At 39.9% G+C, this 21,460-nt stretch overlaps 1 protein-coding gene across 3 annotated transcripts in view; it reads left to right on the top strand.

Moving 5' to 3' along the window:
* Positions 1 to 18,547, top strand: part of foxn2a (forkhead box N2a) — a 39,722-nt gene extending 21,175 nt beyond the window's left edge. For all 3 annotated transcript variants that reach the window (XM_057847299.1, XM_057847301.1, XM_057847300.1), the window contains exons 2-6: positions 3,787 to 4,364; positions 5,960 to 6,084; positions 6,319 to 6,368; positions 7,348 to 7,416; positions 15,120 to 18,547. In XM_057847299.1, coding sequence (XP_057703282.1) covers positions 3,801 to 4,364; positions 5,960 to 6,084; positions 6,319 to 6,368; positions 7,348 to 7,416; positions 15,120 to 15,544 — 1,233 coding nt within the window. In that variant the 5' untranslated portion in view covers positions 3,787 to 3,800 and the 3' untranslated portion in view covers positions 15,545 to 18,547. The remainder of the gene's footprint in view (positions 1 to 3,786; positions 4,365 to 5,959; positions 6,085 to 6,318; positions 6,369 to 7,347; positions 7,417 to 15,119) is intronic.
* The last annotated feature ends 2,913 nt before the right edge of the window (positions 18,548 to 21,460 follow it).

The following is a 21,460-nucleotide window of genomic DNA, read 5'->3' as shown; positions in this document are numbered from 1 at the left end:
ACATCCAGTTGATAAATAGTGACATGTGACATTTACTTATTCCGATGTGTTTATTATGCAGCTGAGAGACTCAACTATGTGTTGTCATAAATGTTTTTTTGAAACAGTAAATGTGATTTTTTTCTGAAACCTGTCACATCAATAATTATATATTTTCTTGTTTGGACTCCAGATTACAGATTTTATTAAAACACAAATAGTCCTCACAGTTTTCACAGCCTACAACACGATACGTGTTGTATCACATACTATATCTTTATATTTCAGTTTTGTGAAAGTTGTGATTGACCCTTGGCCAGGGCCCTGGACTGTTTTTTCTTTTTTAACTGGAGCACAGTGGTCCCTGACCTAAAATTTTATGGGCACATATTGTTAATTGACTTGCGATGTACTTGTTGTTCACATTACAGTGATGTTTATTACTTTGTCATGAGACTGGAATGGATTAATTGATTTTCCATGAATGTAAATGGGAAGCATTCCTTTATTCGCAAACGTTTTGGGTCGCTAACCACGTCACGGAACCAATTAAATTAGTTACACAAGGTTCCACTGTAATAGCGGAAATGCGTGCGTGTGTGTTTTTTAAAATCCATTATTATTTTCAGCTTAGTGGAACAAAAAACAATAAATGATGTCAGTAAGTGATGGATTCTCATCAAAACTAAACGAGAACATCCGTGGAAGAGTACCGACCACTCTGTATGAATAATGCAGGTTAATGCATCGCAAACTGTAAACTGCAATTTGCACATATTTAATCGATCCCATGCTGGTGAAACCATACATATCCTCCATGGCATATGTATCAAAAACACTGCAAATACTCTTAAGGCCAGAATAACCCATGATTCAAACTAACACAAATTGGGATTGCTCGCTTCTACATGTTCCTCTACTCTCATTCAGGGTTAAGTGGTAATTTAGTAAATGCACTAATGCCCCGCTCCTTCCTCTCCTGTTCTCACTGGCTGACTTTCACAAACTGATTTGTGAGTATGCATGCATGTGTGTGCATACACTCCCTCTCTCCCCTCGTTCTCTGGCCAAACACTCTTCAGTCTGACCCAATTCCTATTTTATCACAGAAATGAAAAGATACGCCTATCTGATGGATTAAATGTCTGTTTACATCCAGCTATATTGGTCCACATTCAATGCATCACGCATCACCACACTATGTCATCTGGTGTCCACTTTCAGGTGCCGCTGCATTTCTTCTGGCGCTGTGAGACAGCGAAACATGAACTACTCATTTTCCTACTCTCGTTTGTGAGATTTCTGTTCTTAATTGAAAGGACGACATGGTTGTCATGGTGACACCCAAGACTTAAAGCTTGTTGTGAGCTGGGCCAAAGAGTAATCTCTTTGTACATTTGGCCTCAACAGTGTACAATGCGCTTACTTGTATTTGTCAGGGGAATGCATTCAAAAATACAGTAGATGTTGATATTAACATTGGGCGCAAGCAAAATTCATTATCAGTCCAAATCTTTCCTGGTTTTGAACAGGGTGAAATGAGGTGATCACAGAGTTGCAAGTGTTACAATGGAGTTTTCAGCATGGACCAGTAAGGCTTTTTTTTTTTTTTTTTTTTTTCTTGTCCTGCTGGAGGACTTAAATCTGATCTGAGAAAGTCGCCGATCTTTAACAGCTGCGAAAGCCTTTGCAATTTCTTCATGGTCAAGGACTATTCAAATAACTTGACTGTATTTGCATGTACAATAAGGCTGCAACAACTAATCAATTAAAATCGATTAATAAATAAGTTGCCAACTAATTTGATAAACGATTTTTGCTGGCAGCTAGGAGCAGTCCCCTTTAGGTTCTTGTTTGTGTTTAACGTGAACCTCGCGCCAGTGATTAGAGCAAGAGAGAGAGTTTGCTGCTGCTGCTGCTGCTGAATCAATGATATTACAAAGTGTTGAGAGGTGGATAGTCTATATTTGTTGTTAGATCCAGTGTGCTTCCATCATAGATGAGACGCTGCTAAGCTATTTAGCGATTATGCTAATTAGTGTCTTATTTGTCCATTTGTATTGTGTTTTGGAGAAGCATATTAGCACTTGAGTTATTGTTAGATAGTAAAGTTGTCTCATTTCTTTTTATAAAAAAACACACACATAAACCCATTCATATAACAATTTAGAGCAGTGGTGCTAAAGGTACTGAACCCCACAAGTTTCACATGTGGATTCACCGAACCCTATAATATTAAAGCAATTTTTTTAATATATTCAAAACCTATATATCTAAGATAGCAAGCTAATAATTTAGCAAATTCCCGTTCAAAATTATTCACATCTTGACAGCATGTTTTATAAACAGGTCAAAATTCGAGAGCCTCTGTTATATTCCCTCATACCAAGTGCGAGTCAACCTTCCACTGAGCAAACCAGTTCCCCCTCCCATCAGATCGAGGACTAGCAGTTAAAAGAAATGGATTAAGCCTGTAAATTGGGAGCAAACCAGTCCAAAACTTGGTCTAAAAAGCCACTTTGCTTCGATTTAATCAGCGTACGAAAATAGGGCTCTGCGTTTTTTTTACCTTCGCCTTGAACCCCTTACACTTACTCACTGGAGCCCTGGGATTCGATTGAACCCAGACTTACTCACTGGAGCCCTGGGATTCGATCGAACTCAGGTTAAGAACGACTGGTTTAGAGTCTCCTTTCAACCCTAACTCCCATTCAAACTGCAAATTGTCATACAACAGAATGTGCTTTGAAATTGGATTTGGAATATATTTAGGAACAACTGTTTGATAAAGAAAACTGATTCATAAAAGTCGACATCCTCCTTTTTCAATTTTGGTGAGTTTTTTTTTTTTTTAAAGAAAATAAACGAGTCATTAACACAATTTATATCAGCGCTTTGCCCACAAGAAAAAAAAAAATGTCAGTGAGCAGCACTTTTTTTATTTTTATTTGAATGAACAGGAATTTTGTCTCATTTGTGTACTGAGAAATTGTTCTTACATTTTTTACTACCTAAACAAGTTTTTTGTACTTAAAACAGTACAGTTGTAGACTACAGTACAATTAAGTCAGGAAGCTGTAATAAGATATTTTTGAAGGAAATAGTCATCCATTTTGTCTTCATTGTTACTTACAACATGCCTAAACAACTTCAAATTAAATTGTGAAGTTAATTGAAGAAAGTGACATTCATCCTATTAACCGGACGATTAATTAAACGATTACTTGATTATAACAATAATTGTTAGTTGCAGCCCTAAATGTGTCATTAACTCATTCAATTTATCTTGGTAAAACTTACCATATTCTATAGTTGTCGGAGAAAAGATGACTTCATCAACAATACACTTCTGTTAGGCAATAATCTTGTAGCTAAGCCTGTAAGAGCGTTCCGCGTAAGGTGGAGGCAGTCATTTGATTTCAGCAGTCATTGGCGGGAGTCATGCTCATTTACACATAACGAGCGCCCGGGTCTTGGCTGGATGAGGTGGGCGTCAAATTGCATCAATGAGTGGAGCCTTAAGTCTGCTCAGTTGCTTGAGAGGATCTCATTGAAAGTCCTTGGCTAAAGTCAAGAGATGGAGAGCTAAGAGGCTCTCCATCTTTGCAAGGCATGGAGGAGAGGGACACAGGCTTGGGAAGTACAGTTATGACCCTAAAGAAAGACCAATGTATTCTTGGCTTTAAAGTAATTTTGTGTAAACAAAGGCATCACCTCTCTGTGACCAGTATTCCAAATTGTTGCAAAGAGTGTTTTCATCATTTCTTCTTTTTACCTATTTGACATGTCTTCTCTTATTTTCTACAGACCTCTTTGATTTAATGGGTCCAATTATTGGGATGTCACCAGACAAGAAAACGGAAATTCCGGGTATGCAAGAGGAGCGGACGTGGCTCCGAGGTGTTTGTGGAGTTGGAACATTGCCCGAGGCGGAGTGCGCTTCCAGTCCTCTTGCGACTAGTGTGGATCGGACTGGAGGTACTGAAGATGAAGAACTCACCAACCTCAACTGGCTCCATGAGAACCTGCTTCAGAACTTCACGTTAGGGGGTCCTGAAGCGCAACCTAGTGCCAGCCCCCTTTTTGACATCGAAGGAGACTATGGACCCAACCAGGGAACTTCATCCTCGTCCACAGCCTCAACACATAGTAGAGGAAGAGAGCGGGACTCATTGAAGTCCAAGCCCCCTTTTTCGTTTTCGCTCCTCATTTACATGGCCATTGAGCAGTCGCCTAGCAAATCTTTACCTGTCAAAGAAATCTATGGCTGGATTCTTCAGCACTTCCCTTACTTCTCCAACGCACCCACTGGGTGGAAGAACTCAGTGCGTCACAACCTCTCCCTGAATAAATGCTTCCGCAAGGTCGAAAGGACTTTAGGAAAGGTATGTCATTAAGCTGCTGCCTCATTCAATGCACTTATGATTCATTACAGTATGGTTCAATTTGATCGCATTATTAAACTATGCTGTTGTTACAAAACATTATATTTACATTTCTGCTGGGCAAAATCGTTGCTGTGTAAATCCCTTAATAGAGTGTTTCAATGTCTAGTCTTCTAAGTACAGGCGGCACAATAGCCTCTAATGCGATAAGCCTGGAATTTCATCCAGGTCACTGCTAGACAAGAAACGCAAACAAAGCACAGTTTTTGTATGTTAAAGGTAGTTCAACTTTAGACATAGAAATTTAGTTTTAGAAAATTCCTCTTATAATTGGGGTTATCTCAAAGCAGAGTGGCTATGAAGCAGTCATTTATAAAGAGCTCTTTGAACAATATAAATCTAGATCAAGCAAAAGTAAAGCTTGTTACTGAATGTCTGGTGTATGATTAGAAAAGTGCAAAACTATTTCATTGATATATTTACAAGTTCAGCTTTATTTCAACATATATGCAAAGTGAGACTGTAAATTTGTGTTTGGTGTATATTGGCTTTCAAATATGGAAGGTAAATTTAGTTGTAGATTTTAGCATTTGTACATTGTCCATGCTCACAAATAGAATATTTTCCCATACCTTGTGTTGTCAGAATTTGTGACAGAAACAGTTTTCTGCATATACAGTGTGGGTCACAATGGTTGCCATATTGAGCTTCGGTATGAGTTGAGACTTGTGACCGGTAGAGCCCGTGGTGCCAGGACTGTGCCTGGCTACGACTTGATATTTTTCCACAACGGGAGGGGATAATGGGAGGTTAGCACTCTGTGTGTAGCAACACGGAGTAGCGCAAGTCACTCAGCATGCAGGTGCACAGTGTGAGCACTTCGTCTGCTGACAGACCAGCGCCAGTTTCACATGACACTGGCTGGTGGTTTCCGTTGCCATGGAGACATTTCCTTCTTCCTGCATCAGGGACAGGCTGGTAATGTGAGTCAAGGTTATTCTCCACCCTCCCTCGCCTGCTCCCTCAGACTGGGCAAGAATACACCGCCACCAGATAATGTGATAGTTAACACACTCCGCACACATCAGCGACAGAAAGATTCATTGTTTACATTGAAGCAGTGCGTGCAGCAATGTGAAAAACTTTTCAAAATTGACAGTCCATCGGAAAAAAATGTTGTTTAAATAAGGCAATCAATGTGATTTTTTGAAAAAAAATTCCTTGTTTTTATCATTGTACAATAAATGTCAATTAAATTCAGTTTTAATTTCTTTAAGAGGAAAATTGGCCTTAAAATAAATCTTTTCATTGAGTATGAGTCATCTTGTGGCACGAACCGCTAGAAGCCAGAAAATCAAATCATGAGCTGCAAGGAGGTCTGTGATGGCCGAGATCTGTTTTTGTGCCGACTTGAAAAGCAGCTAAACAATGAAAACATTTTCTCTGTGGTGTTGTGTATATTTACGCATCACTGTGGCATGACTGATGATTTTAAGACTTTCTCAAACTCAAGTGGCTCATTTGTTATCATAGTCAGGGTCAAGGATGTTCATCCTTCATACTCTCATAAAGCCTTAATATCACTATCATTACAGGCCAATGGAAAAGGGTCTCTCTGGTGTGTCGACCCGGAATACCGCCCCAACCTGATCCAAGCCCTTAAGAAGCAGCACTTTCCCACCGCTCATGCCTTCTGTACGCCACCCGCCTCCCCGCCTAGGTGACCCTTCTTCATTTACCACAGTAAATTTTGACAAGATGTGACGATGCAGGAAATTGTTTTCAGGCCATCAAGTCAGACACTCCGAGTTAAATGGCCTTAGTTCTTTCACTTTAAAAGAGGATTTTTACGGTGTCATTTCAAAGTGTTGAAATAGTGTCTACTTCTTTAAACGCGTGTTTCAAATTCGATCATGATACTTTTTTTCTTTTTCTTTTTTAATTTCTCCCGCAGTGCCTCCTCACCCCCTCGTCATCTCTTTCTGCAAGGTTGCTCATTTAAAGGTGAGACAGAGCTCTTGGTCTTTGTATGCTCATATCCTATATGGCTATTTGCTTCCGTTGTTAATGTGCTTGTGAATGTATCACAATTGTGGTGCTTTATTTATTTTTTACATTTCAGTCACAGAACATCCAGCATCTCGTTCCCCCGCCTCAATTCTTAGTTTGATTTATTACTTTCAAGTCATTGATGCCTCATGTGGTCCATTCGATGCCTCCGCTATAGCTCCCTCCTTTCTCTGCCTCTTAGATTTGTAACCTTGACAACAGGCAGAGGTTCTGCTGGTGCTGAGTGTGGAGCACTCAATCTCGCTGTAATCATTAATAATTTAGAGCCCCAGAAGTGAGCCATGAGGCTTTTAGACACTTTGTCAGGTCTGAGAAGATCAGATGCATTTTCCCTATCAGTGGCATGAATTTATTGTCTGCTTTGTTTTGATAAATCTTTGTTTTATCCAACAATGCATTGCATCAGCATTTTTGGGTCACTTAGCTGTCAAGTGTTACAGTTTAGCTCATAATACCACAGTGTAATGTTAGGAACAGTTAAACCCTTGTATGACTCCTAGTTCCACCATGGGGTGGGTTGGTGGGATAGCATTACACTTTAGTTTCTAACCTACGAATTAAACAAAGGACATGAACAAGGAAAGAAAGATAAATAAAAAGGACATTTAGCATTTCGGGGTTTCCTCTATGTCGTATGGCTGTCGGTAGAAGAAATACATTTGAAATAATCATGATGCTGCGCATTAATGGACTGCATAGAGTTTTTTTCACTTGGTACTCTAATGGAAAAGTGGCGAAAAGTGGTATAATACGGATCAGTTATGTATTACATTTGTGGCCCTAATGCGTCCCATAACAAACTAGATTGCTTGGTGAAAATTGGGCTTGAGCAATATTAAAGGAACAGAAACTCCCCTCTATTTTGCTCTCACACCTTAGGACTGACCATCATGCATGTTCTCTCCTCTTCCAGAGTCTGATATTGATGCTGCCACTGCCATGATGCTCTTAAACTCTGCCCCAGGGCACCACGTTGACCCATGTAAGAGAATCCCAACAGCATCCATAAGTTCACCCTCCTCACATACCACCCGACCCATTGCTTAAATGTTTTTTATTTAACTGCTGATTCATTTCTACACCTCCTTCATTTGTGTTGATGAGGTCATACTGTTGATACGTTATATACGTTATATTCTTACTCAAGTAGAGAATGTTTCAAAAACATTTGAGACATGGCCCTTTAACACTGCTAGTAATGTCTCAGACATTGAGAAAAATTAAGAGTTCAGAACATTCCAATTCTCTTATGTAATCTCATTCAAAACAGTACCATGGAATTTACGTCACAGCATCCGCACATAACATTCAGTTGTGCTTTCTTTAACACAGCGTGAACACAAATATTCTACAGTTTGCATAGACCACACAATCTTAATATTTTTGCTCTAATTAGTCCTCACGATTGGAGCTTAAAAAAATAAAAGAAAGAAAAAACAGCAAGTACTGTATTCTCCGCACAATACGGCACATCAGAGTATAAGGCGCTGTAAGGCTGCAACAACCTGTTTAAGTCCTTGTTTGTGTGTAATATGGGCTGTGCGTGTGCGCCAGTGATTACAGCAAGAGAGAGTGAGAGTTCACTGCTATACTCAGGTTTAGTTGCTGAATCAATAATATTTACGTGAGAAATATTCTTTTGTGTTGTTTGATCCAGTGTGCCTCCGTCAGAGGTGTGCAAATGAAGCCAATTGTATTGTTTGTATTCTTTGTTGATGAGGGAAGCAGATACTGTAGGTGGATACACAAGGAGCAGGTACAACAGGTGAAATCCATGGATAATCACATGACAAGGCACATCCGGGCACAAACCGAACACAACTCAAGTCATGACAGAGACATTACTACTTAGCACGGAGCACTTAGCAAGTTATTGATTATGCTAATAAGTGTCTTAATTGTCCGTTTGTATTGTGTTTAGGAGAGGCATATTAGCACTTGAATTATTGTTAGAGAGTAAAGTTGTCTCATCTATTTTAAAAAAAGAAACCACACACATAAACTCATTCATATAACAGCTTAGAGTGTCTTTTAAACACAAACTCACATTCAAACTGTAAATTTTCATACAAGAGAGTGTGCTTTGAAATTGGATTTGGTTTGTATATATGAACAACTGTTTGAACAAAAAAACTGATTCATTACAGTCAGCCTCCTCCTCATTCGATTTTGTTGTTTATTTAAAAAAAAAAAAAAAAAAAAGATTGCCACAATTTATATCAGCACTTTGCCCACAAGAAAAAATGTCAATCAGCAGCACTTTTTTTATTTGAATGAACAGGAATTTTGTCTTATTTGTGTACTGAGAAATTCTTTTTATGTTTTATACTCGGGACCTATATTAAAAACGTTAACAAGTTTTATGTAAATAAAACAGTACAGTTGTACACTAAAATTAAATTGGGTAGCTGTAATAAAATATTATTTTTGAAGGAAATGGTCATCCATTTTGTCTTCATTGTTACTAACATGCCTAAAACAGCTTCCAGTTAAGTTAAAAACATCACATTTATGCGATTGTCTGATTTAATGGCTTGCGCACCTTCAATGAATGGCCTATTCTAAAACTATTTTCATATACAGCACAGGCCAAACGTTTGGACACACCTCATTCAGTGCAACACAAATGAAGGTCCCAACCCCATTGATAAAGCAATAAATTCCACTATTCGACCCTGAAAAGGCATACTTGTGAAGTCAAAAATCATTATAGGTGACTCCCTCTTGAAGCTCATCAAGAGAATGGCAAGAGTGTGTAAAAAAGTAATCAGAGCAAAGGATGGCTATTTTGAAGATACTAGAATATTATACGGGTTTTTCGTTATTTCACCTTTTTTTTTTTTTTTTTTTTGCTAAGTACATAATTCCATACGTGTTCATTCATAGTCGTATTACCTTCAATAAGAATTTACAATGTAAATAGTCATGAAAATAAAGAAAAAGAACGAATGAGAAATTGTCGAAACCTTTGGCCTGTACTATATTGAGTAGGGGTGTGACAAAATATCGAAATGGTGATTACATCCTGATACTTTGTATCCCAAAAGGTTATCCATATGCTCCTGCCAAGAATCGAGATGTTGTTTTAAAAAGATGTCAATGTCTAAAAAAAAAATAAAAAGGAACCAACAAGTTGCTACCAAAATCCTCTACCATAATACCCAGAGAGCAGACCAACATTGAACAAACGTTGATTTTCTATCAAAATTTTCGATTAAGTGACGTTGAAACAACGGTGTTCTATTGTACAGTGGGGCAAATAAGTATTTAGTCAACCAACAATTGTGCAAGTTCTCCTACTTGAAAAGTCATCATGTCATGTGTCAACATGGGTAAACATCAACCATGAGAGACAGAATGTGGGGGGAAAAAAAACAGAAAATGACAGTGTTTGATTTTGAAAGAATTTATTTCCAAATTAGAGTGGAAAATAAGTATTTGGTCACCTACGAACAAGCAAGATTTCTGGCTGTCAAAGAGGTGTAACTTCTTCTAACGAGGTCTAACGAGGCTTTACTCATTACCTGTATTAATGGCACCTGTTTTAACTCATAATCGGTATAAAAGACACCTGTCCACAATCTCAGTCAGTCACACTCCAAACTCCACTATGGCCAAGACCAAAGAGCTGTCGAAGGACACCTGAGACAAAATTGTAGACCTGCACTAGGATGGTAAGACTGAATCTGCAATAGGTAAAACGCTTGGTGTAAAGAAATCAACTGTGGGAGCAATTATTAGAAAATGGAATACATACAAGACCACTGATAATCTCCTTCGATCTGGGGCTCCATGCAAGATCTCACCCCGTGGCGTCCAAATGATAACAAGAACGGTGACCAAAAATCCCAGAACCACACGGGGGGACCTAGTGAATGACTTACAGAGAGCTGGGACAACAGTAACAAAGGATACCGCCATGGACTCAAATCCTGCACTGCCAGACGTGTCCCCCTGCTGAAGAAAGTACACGTCCAGGCTCGTTTGCGGTTCACTAGAGAGCATTTGGATGATCCAAAAGAGGACTGGAAGAATGTTTTATGGTCAGATGAAACCAAAATAGAACTTTTTGGTAGAAACACAGGTTCTCTTGTTTGGAGGAGAAAGAATACTGAATTGCATCTGAAGAACACTATAGACCCTACTCACGTGACGTCACAGCCACGCCGCCACGCCATGTCCGTATACTCGTCATGTTAATGTATTAGCGCTTCGTAAATTCCTCCTATTATGGCGTGTTTTTCTGCTCGTTAACATTAATAATCAAAATGGTGAAGTCGTGTGTGGCGGTCGGTTGCAAAAACAGAGAAGATAGACGGAGAGACTTGAAGTTTTACCGTATTCCGAGAGACCCGAAGAGGAGACCGAGATTGACTGCTGCAATTCGACGAGAAAACTGGGCTCCAAACGACTACCACAGATTATGTAGTAGTTATTTTATATCTGGTAAGATGCATTTAATATATATTTAGAGGGTTTTGGGCTGACAACCACAATTAAGATCATTGCTAGGCTAATCGCCGACAACATACACTCAGACGTTGTGAATGAACTACCTGAAAATATATAATTATAAGGGGATAATCAGACAGTTGTCATACAATTAATTTACAATTTCACTATTGAGGTCAAAAGCCAAAAAATAAATTCAACTAGGGACAATCTGGAGTAGTGCTATCGCACTTCATATTTATTACATATTATATATGTATGTAGTGAGAGTGCTATCGCTAAACCATATAAACATTAAAAGCCCTAGCTCCATTGACAAATGACATGAAATACATTAGACTTACCGATGAGTAGTCGTGCGTCGAGGGGACGTCGTCCGCTGCCACCGAGCGCGGAGCCACACTTGACAGTGGATGTTAGCAAGAACAAAGATTTTGAATTGAAAATTTCGTAACTCACCTTCCGAGCTCAAGAAACCTGCCGAATTTTCGTGTACGAGGACCTGTTTCACCCAACCAGCAACGTAGCATTTATAAGCCTCCAAGCTCTTAAAGTTTTTCAAACTTTCGTGAGAATAGGCTGATTTTGTGTGGACAAGATAGTTGTAAATATCAGGATAGCAGATGTCAGGCTAAGACGGCGAACCAGCGAGTCGAAAAACATCGATTTAGGCATCAAATACGGATCTGGCGAATGGATAAACTGAAGCTTTTCCACGTAACGCCTTTTATGCAACGCATCCAATGAGTTAACAGCGTCAGATAACACCGGGGCTTCCATGAATTGCTCTATAACTTGCTCGACTAATTGAAAACAATGAGAATAGGTCTAAAAAATTGGTACAATATGGCGGCCGGAAACAGCGACACGCCCATTTTTTGACGTAGGTGAGTAGGGTCTATACCCACCTTGAAGCATGGGGGTAGAAACATCATGCTTTGAGGCAGTTTTTCTTCAAAGGGACCAGGACGACTGATCTGTGTAAAGGAAAGAATGAATGGGGCCATGTATCGAGAGATTTTGAGCGAAAATCTCCTTCCATCAGCAAGGGCATTGAAGATGAGACGTGGCTGGGTCTTTCAGCATGACAATGATCCCAAACACACAGCCAGGGTAACAAAGGAGTGGCTTCGTAAGAAGCATTTCAAGGTCCTGCAGTGGCCTGGCCAGTCTCCAGATCTCAACCCCATAGAAAATCTGTGGAGGGAGTTGAAAGTCAGTGTTACTCAACGACAGCCCCAAAACATCACTGCTCTAGAGGAGATCTGCATGGAGGAATGGGCCAAAATACCAGCAACCGTGTGTGAAAAGCTTGTGAACAGTTACAGAAAACGTTTGGCCTCTGTTATTGCCAACAAAGGTACATAACAAAGTATTGAAATGAACTTTTGGTATTGACCAAATACTTATTTTCCACTATGATTTGCAAATAAATTCTTTAAAAATCAAACAATGTGATTTTCTGTGTTTTTTTCCCCACATTCTGTCTCATGGTGTTGACAATTGCAGGCCTCTCTAATATTTTCAAGTGGGAGAACACAGTTAGTGGTTGACTAAATACTTATTTGCCCCACTGTATGTAAGGTGATGGTTGGGTTAACAATGTTGGCAAATAGTTCATTTATGATTGACCAGGAAATATGATTGAAAAGTCATTAAATCATGGATGAGCGGGCGTTTTGGTCGAAAACATAACATTGATTCAGCGTTGTTCCAATATTATTAATAATCGAAATGACGTTTAGGTTTTGTAAGGATTTTCACGTTGAAACAACTTTAATCGAGGGTGCAAAAGTGACGTTGATTCAACGATATAAGATCAACAGCGGACTGTTGATCCAACATCTTTTCAACGTCGGTCTGCTATCTGGGTAGTGTCTGTTGACTCCAAGGCTGCATTAACGGTGCTCGACGCCCAATCCATTTAGACTGGGAATGTTCGTTCATTCGAAACCAGAGCATTCACAGTCATTCTACCCGATTTTCAGGCATTTACAGGTCACTTGCTGTTCATTTTAGGGCATTTACAGGTTACAGGTTTACAGGTTAGGGCCTATTCATATGAGTGATTCCCAGGTCATTTCGTGTACTGTAACTCAAAATAAACAGGAAGTGACCCATAAAATACCCCAAAATCAACAGAAAGTAACTTAAAATCAACAGGTAAATGACCTTAAATGGCCCAAAATTACCTCATTGCCTGGCATTGGCTGCCACTGACGGCCATAGACATTCATGAACATTCTTTCATTCGCTGCCATCCCTCCCACTTCAAACGGATTGGATGTCTACTAGTGATAAACTCATTCCAATTCACAGCAGAAGGTTGTTTTTCTGTTTATTAGTTATTTGTAGAATATCCTAGAATGATTTCCTGACCAGTGTTTCGATAATCGTTGTATCGCCATATCGTCAGATCATCGTTATCGTGAGCTTTGTATCGCAAATCTTATCAAATCATGAGGTACCAAGAGTTTCCCAGTCCTATATACACTCACCAGCTACTTTATTAGGTACACCATGCTAGTAACGGGTTGGACCCCCTTTTGCCTTCAGAACTGCCTCAATTCTCCGTGGCATAGATTCAACAAGGTGCTGGAAGCATTCCTCAGAGAGTTTGGTCCATATTGACATGATGGCATCACACAGTTGGTGCAGATTTGTCGGCTGCACATCCATGATGCGAATCTCCCGTTCTACCACATCCCAAAGATGCTCTATTGGATTGAGATCTGGTGACTCTGGAGGCCATTTAAGTACAGTGAACTCATTGTCATGTTTAAGAAACCAGTCTGAGATGATTCCAGCTTTATGACATGGCGCATTAGCCTGCTGAAAGTAGCCATCAGAAGTTGGGTGCATTTTGGTCATAAAGGGATGGACATGGTCAGCAACTACTGTATACTCAGGTAGGCTGTGGTGTTCCAACGATGCTCAATTGGTACCAAGGGGCCCAAAGAGTGCCAAGAAAATATTCCCCACGCCATTACACCACCACCACCATCCTGAACTTATGATACAAGGCAGGATGGATCCATGCTTTCATGTTGTTGACGCCAAATTCTGACCCTACCATCCGAATGTCGCAGCAGAAATCGAGACTCATCAGACCAGGCAACGTTTTTCCAATCTGCTATTGTCCAATTTCGATGAGCTTGTGCAAATTGTAGCCTCAGTTTCCTGTTCTTAGCTGAAAGGAGTGGCACCCGGCGTGGTCTTCTGCTGCTGTAGCCCATCTGCCTCAAAGTTCAACATACTGTGCGTTCAGAGATGCTCTTCTGCCTACCTTGGTTGTTACGGGTGGTTATTTGAGTCACTGTTGCCTTTCTATCAGCTCAAACCAGTCTGGCCATTCTCCTCTGACCTCTGGCATCAACAAGGCATTTCCACCCACAGAACTGCCACTCACTGGATATTTTTTCTTTTTCGGACCATTCTCTGTAAACCCTAGAGATGGTTGTGCGTGTAGTAGATCAGCAGTTTCTGAAATACTGAGACCAGCCGTTCTGGCACCAACAACCATGCCACGTTCAAAGTCACTCAAATCACCTTTCTTCCCCATACTGATGCTCAGTTTGAACTGCAGGAGATTGTCTTAAACCATGTCTACATGCCTAAATGCACTGAGTTGCCGCCATGTGATTGGCTGATTAGAAATTAAGTGTTAACGAGCAGTTGGACAGATGTACCCAATAGAGTGGCCGGTGAGTGTAGAATGCACCACATAAGGCACAGCGGTAGTAGTAGTAGTGGTTGGGGTTGCATGATGCATCCACTAGATGTAGCTGTGGTAACGATTAACAATATTGATCCATATGTAAGGCACATTGGTTTATAAAGCACATTGTCGGCTTTTGAAAAGATTGAATGCTTTTAGGTGCACCTCATAGTGCAGAAAATACGGTAATTTTGCTCCCAAGAAGTCTTACCACAGTTTTGGTGGTGTACGGTGAGCTTTCTTTGTGCTATGCATGGTTTGGGGTGGAGGAGGCTATACATTTCAATTGGGGGAAATTGCTGCCGTTCGCCAAGTCGCAAAATGAGTTGAGTTTCCAAACAGGTATAAAAATATGAATTAAAGGATCACTAGAATTCTCTTGACAAAGCACGATGAGTCACTTGGACATTCTTAGTTTATTACATGGACAGATGATTGAATTTGGGCTTCATGAATGCCTCTGTTTCTCATTTGGTGTCATACTCAATACTGTTTGCTCCCTCTGTTCTCGACAGGCAATTCTGACGGCCCGCTGGACCTTTCCAGACCCGACTCGGTCTTAGTGAGCAGCGATCCAAAGCAGGACCACAACTACAGCAGTGTCGCCCTGCAGCGTTGCTCCTCCCGGTCTTCCTCCTCGTCCCTGTCCTCCTTAGACGAAGGAGGCTGCGACCGCAGGCAGTCTCGCCGCGCCGGTAGCGAGGGCTTCCACAGCGACGAGGATTCCGACCTCTGGGACGAGAGGGCCGCCAACCAAACGCAGCGTCGCCCGCCTGCCATCAAGTGGCCTGACGGCAAAAGGCCGCGACGTGAGGTCAAGCCGGAGCTAGATGAGGAGCTTAAAGAGGCCGCCGGTTCTTTGCTGCACCTCGCTGGTATACGCAGCTGCACGGAGGGCTCCAAACGCAATGTGAAGAGCACAAAACTTAACAGGAAGTAGAGATACTCCGGACCCTGTGAATCCTCATCTCTAACCCCCACCTGTTGCGTGCCCCGGTTTGCCTCCTTCTCCTTTTCTCATCGTATATCGGCCATTTTGAGCCTATCTTTTGTTGTTTGTTTGGGATATCTTTGTCATATAAAACAAATGGCAATAGTATTGTTCACACAGGAGAACGAAGCCATAAAGAGACTTTTGCAACTTGGGGGCAGTCACAGAATATGGGGGGGATGGGTGTCTGGGCTGTGGAGTACTGGATCAAAAATGACCTACCTGCTTTTGTCGAAATAGACGATGGTGAATCATAATTTTGTTTATGCTCAGAAAAATGGGAAAGGGTTTTCTAACTCAAAGCCTTGCATGCTTCCTCCTCAAACCCGTATCCTCTTCCAAGTGAATCTGTGTAAGAAGCGAACGAGTGCATGTTTGTAACAGACAAAACCTAACCTCTTGGTGTTACAAGTTTCCCCTCTTTTTGTGCTAAAAACAGGAAAAAAGACAAGTATGGCACGGTTTCAAAAAACCTTGTGCGCCAAACCTCCTCTTGTGAGTGAGATGCAATAATGAATCCTCAACCTTAACTTTTTCACCTCATTTAGTATTGTGACTTTTTCTGCCCCTGAGATGCTAATCAAGCTACAATTAAGCGAATTAAGTGAATAGCTTTATTGTCTTGTTATGCCATGAACATAAATGACACATAGGCGCTGACTCAGTTTCAGGATTTGCAAAGTGTGGGAATAGTATTTAGTCTGCTACTGCCAAATTTTACTTGCAAACTTCGCCACTCAGCTTTGCTATGTTTTGGTCTGTCAGTCAATTTCATCTACCACAGTGTTTTACATTTATGCCCAAACGTGTCAAATGAAAATCTGCCTATTCAATGCTTGTGCATCAGATTTTCTCCATAGCTTTTACTTTTGTTTTTTTCCCAATTATTATTATTCAATACGTAAGTCCAAACCCATGACGAGAGGGTCGGATGCCCATCTCATACAGGGAAAAATGTAGCCATGCTACATGTATGGGATGGAAAATAACCACTGGTTTTCACATCAGTTTTGTTAGAAGATTTGTCTGATTTGGAAGAAAGTTGAAGTATAACTTGTCTAAAGTAGGATAAACTTCACAGTGCAGTTATGGTTGCAGAGAACTGGATTCCATGTAAAGATGTGTGCTGCTCTTGTGATTGGCCCTCACTTCCGGTCGATTGCTTGTGTTCCTTTCATAGTTCTTCCTCCTTAAAACAAAATAAGGAAGTCCAAAACCCCCTCAAGCTGTGAAATGTACTTTCTGTCAGATGATTTTGTACATTTTGTCTCTGCGGGAGGTTGCAAACCACAGTTCTCATTTTAGGGATTTTTAAATCAAAAGTACTACACAAGAGCAGACATGCATAGTTGAAATCTCATGCCACATGACATGATTAAACAAAAGAAAAAGTGCCACAATTTGTGTAAGTGGCAGCAAGTATAGCAGGCAAGGTCGGTGCCAAACAATTCACTGTGCCACTGATGTAAAACTGCAAGCGGCCATGGTCACTGGTTCCTAGTTGACACAATATAGTTAGTCATGACTTGATGTCCCAGTTTTCTGAACGGCACTAACAGGAAATGCAAACGGACTGGACAGTGTAGTGACGCAATGAAACCTGGGTTACTTTCAGCCACTCTATGGTTGAATCACAGAATAAGCTGTAGACGTACAGTAACTCGAACATACACTGGTCTTATTTTGCTGTGAAAGAACAAATTTATTGTTCATAAATCGTTACCTTATTTATAATATTAATTTATCAGGTGGAAATGCCATCTAAACACTGGTCATCTGAAATGAATGACAAGGCACATTTATAGTTTTGTTTTTCCTCATAAGTATTTTGTCTTGCTCAGCTTTTTATTCCACAGCAATATATCCTATTTCCCCTTTTTATTGTGTTATATTGATTATTTTTATTTTTTTTGGGGGGGGGGAGCAATTGTCCATAAAGTGGGTGTTTTATTCCTGTTTATTTTTGCAATTCACATTTTGCTGCCAGATTATTGAACATGTTGATTCACATTGAACTCTCTTTTTGCTGCCAAAATTAATGTACAACTGGGGTGGTGCAAAATGTCACATTTCCCGCTTGTGCTGTAAATTTTCCAATTCAACCATTTTATGTTTTGTCTGCATTTGTATGTTTAGATTTTTTTTTATTACTTGAGCTAACTACAGAAAACTACTGCCACTCATCGGTCCTGCTTCCAGGTGTTGTGAAATGTTGTTATCACTGGAAATTGGAGCAGACTGACCCATGCAGTCCCAAGGCTGCTCGTGTACTTTCAGACCCCAGGTCCATTCTGAGCAGGAGTGGGGAACCTACACCTTAAATGCATTTGATTCGGGTCACAGGCATTGGAGTTAGAGCAGAACATCTAACCAACAAATTCTAATAATAAACATCATATAAGTTGTGTTTATTGAGATCATCAGAAACATCTGTCGGATTTTGTTTTTGTTTTTTTTCCCCTTACACAAATTCGATGTTCTTCAAAGGACTTTAAACAACAACAAAAAAACTGAATTGCCCCCTTTAAAGGTCAAAGGTTCCTCGCACATGCTAGAAAGAGATCTCTCTTGCATTCATTTTGTAGCACTTGTCAAATGAAAGTTCTGTTGCTTTCAGTGACACAACACAGAACATATAGGGCTGCCACAAGACTACCGCCACACGACACCAGTTGCTCTGTTAGTTTTTAGGTTTTATTGAGTATCGGTCATGTGGTTCCCAGACTTATGTTGCAGATCCTATATGGATATAATTTAAGTTGCATTGATTTTAAAATAACAAAAAACTGCCAACCCGGTTTGTGTCTGCAATGGCTTTTGGATGACACATTTTTGGTTTTTGTATGCTTAACCTATGTTGATAAAATGTTCATAAGATTTATTTTCGCCAAAGATATGCAATTGCATTATATATGGTATTACAAAACTATTAATAAAAACCTGTTCTTCTTATTGCTATGAGCACTTTGTCTGTTCTTAAGAACCAGTGTTAATAGTCCACACTTGCTGCTTGTACATTTCTGATCACCGTTGCCACCTGTTGTGATGGCACAGTTCTAATATAAGCTAATTATTCCGTATTCTTTAACTATAACTACCCATTCATGCGGCAGCCTTCTCAGTTTTCACATTAGCATGTCACAGCTGGCAAATATTTCCCACCAAGTCCGGCTGTTTTAGACGTGTTGTGACTGCACAATCTGTGATCAGCACCACGTGTGGGACTTCTCCACCACACATTACCTCCTTCTTCCTGCTTGTCTTTTTCACTCTTCCAACATGGCAGGTTGCCAAAGTTGCACCTTACATTAAACGTGGGGCCATGCCAGAGATGCCGGCACCATATGTCTTAAACACAACTCTTTGCTCTAAGTTAATTTGTCACTGAGGACTGGGAGATGAGCACATGACCCTGAACAAGGGCTTGTGTGACCAGCCTCAGGCCCATTGGCGCTGCACTATTGTTCAATAGAGTTCTGTGTGTAGACTGGAAGTGGGGAGGTGGGGGCTTCTCCCTACTGACTGCCTCAATTCAGCTGGAAATCAGAGCAGCATCACCTCCCCCCCTCCCACACGGCCTTAGCAACCACGCCACGCCGACAGTTGCCAGGCAACCAGACAATGCTGGAGCCACTGGCTTCATCAGTGTGTGTGAGTTTTCCACGTACAAAAGTGGTAAAGGATGCTCCTTATGTGGGTGAATGATATTTACTTGTTTATGCAAATACTTACGAAACATCCAATGAAATATGAATTTGTATAAATGTTAACATGTGGTGACAACATGAGGAGATTACAGTCGAATGGATTAGATGAAATTAATCAGAGAGAATCTGAGCAGTGATGGCAGCATTAGAAACATGCTATTTCACTTCTAGTGAAAATGAGGTCATGTAATTATAAGACCTTCTTTAAATCCTAACAACACCTTCCATCCTAGAATTCTTTAACGTGAAAGTTTATTAATGACATGGAAACTAATTGCAAGAGGAATTAGGTCTATTAATGATAAAATGTGATAATGATTGGAGTAATGTTACCTTCCTTTTTTTTTTTTTTTTTTAATTCAAATTCAATTTTAGTAGTTAATTTGTGTTTCCTCAGGGCATCTAGGACTTTGTATTACCATAATAGGATACACTCATTCATCTTAGTGGCATACACAGGCACAATCCAAATTCTCATTTGACGAATTAAATAAGAAACGCCTCCCTTAGAGGTTTGTTTTGTTTGCTCTCAGTGCATCAATGCAGTATAATTATAAAGTGTACATTTCTCTTAATACTCCCATATCAAACAACAAAAATGTTACAATATTAACTACAATAAAAAAGTTTAATCAGTTTAATAAAACAAAATTACACCATTTGGATATTACCAAATAAATGACATTAAATGTTAGATGACATAACATAGAGGTTTACGGTATGCTATTTTAGTGGACCAACTCAGTTTTGTGTTTTTTAATTCAAGCGCATATAGTTTAAATTTTGAGATGAAAGGAGTAATTCATGATTACGGACAAAACTTTTTCAAGACTTGCAACAAATGGGCCAATTTCCCTTTCAAAGATGGCCACACCAGTTAAACCAAGTTTCACTGCCCGGAAAACATCCAGAATGTGAGGTTCAGAGTTTGATACCAGATTCCGAAAGCAAGTAGCGCATCTGCACCTTATTATAAATTATTATTTGTGAAATATTGATTGCTTGACTAATGCCCCTCCGCCCCCCCAAAAAACACTTTCTGTATTTTTTTTTTTCAACTCCCAAACAATTATTACCATAAGGGTCATCCCAAAAATTTAAATCACTTTCCTGCAAATTGAAAAAAAAAAAGTAATGGTGCTATGAGTGTCACTCGGTTTGTTTAAAGATTATAATTTATTCTTCACAAATATTTAGTTTTTCATCTAAAACAATGACGTATAGCGAACATTTAAATCCAAAATAATTAAATTCTCTTCTATTAGATGAAAAAATGGTGGGCTACAATACACCAGTGTAACCAGCTGTTGCCATGCATACAACAGAGCTTTGTGACCAACTAAACAGGCCCCGATTTCTCACATTAATGCAATGGTTCTTAACCTGGGTTCGATCGAACCCCGGGGGTTCGGTGAGTAGGTCTAAGGGGTTTGGCGAAGGTAAGAAATGCAGAGCCCTATTTTCATACGCTGATTAAATATAGTCAAAGAGGCTTTTTAGACCAGGTTTTGGACTAGTTTGCTCCCAATCTACAGGCTTAATCCATTTCTTTTAACTGCTAGTCCTCAATCTGATGGGAGGAGGAACTGTTTTCCTCAGTGGAAGGTTGATTCACCCTTACTGTGAGAGAATCCAACATACTAATGGGCAGCATGGTCTCAAATTTTTACCAGTTTTTAAAAATGCTGTCAAAATGAGAATAATTTTGAATGGGAATTTGCTAAATAATTAGATCGCTTGCTTAGATATATTGGTTTTGAATATGAAAATAAAATTTAGGTAATTCCGAAGGGTTCGGTGAATCCACATGTGAAACCTGTGGGGTTCTGTACCCATAGACCTCAAAACCTTCAAAACCACCGGCTTTATTCCACGCACCCATAAAGAGATCCCAATCTGAATTAGCTCTTTTTCAATCTAGACTGTTTTACATTCATATCTATGAAAAAATTCAGGGATTTACAAATTTATTCACAAGATTTTTCAACTTAAAAAGCTCTTTGTTTTGCTACTTCAAAATATTTACGTAAAATGAATTACTGTATAACTGCCTGTTTTGTATTTTTTTTTTGCCTTTGGTCAGCAATAGGCCGGCCCAGCGCCTGCACTTGCTAAAGCTCGTCGGGTTCTTTTCCGGGGACGTGCAGGTTGACCTGGA

This window comes from Corythoichthys intestinalis, chromosome 10 (genome assembly GCF_030265065.1).
Source record: "Corythoichthys intestinalis isolate RoL2023-P3 chromosome 10, ASM3026506v1, whole genome shotgun sequence".
Classification (NCBI taxonomy): Eukaryota; Metazoa; Chordata; class Actinopteri; order Syngnathiformes; family Syngnathidae; genus Corythoichthys; species Corythoichthys intestinalis.
The sequence above is the reverse complement of the archived record's forward strand: the minus strand, read 5'-3'. Positions and strand labels throughout refer to the sequence as shown.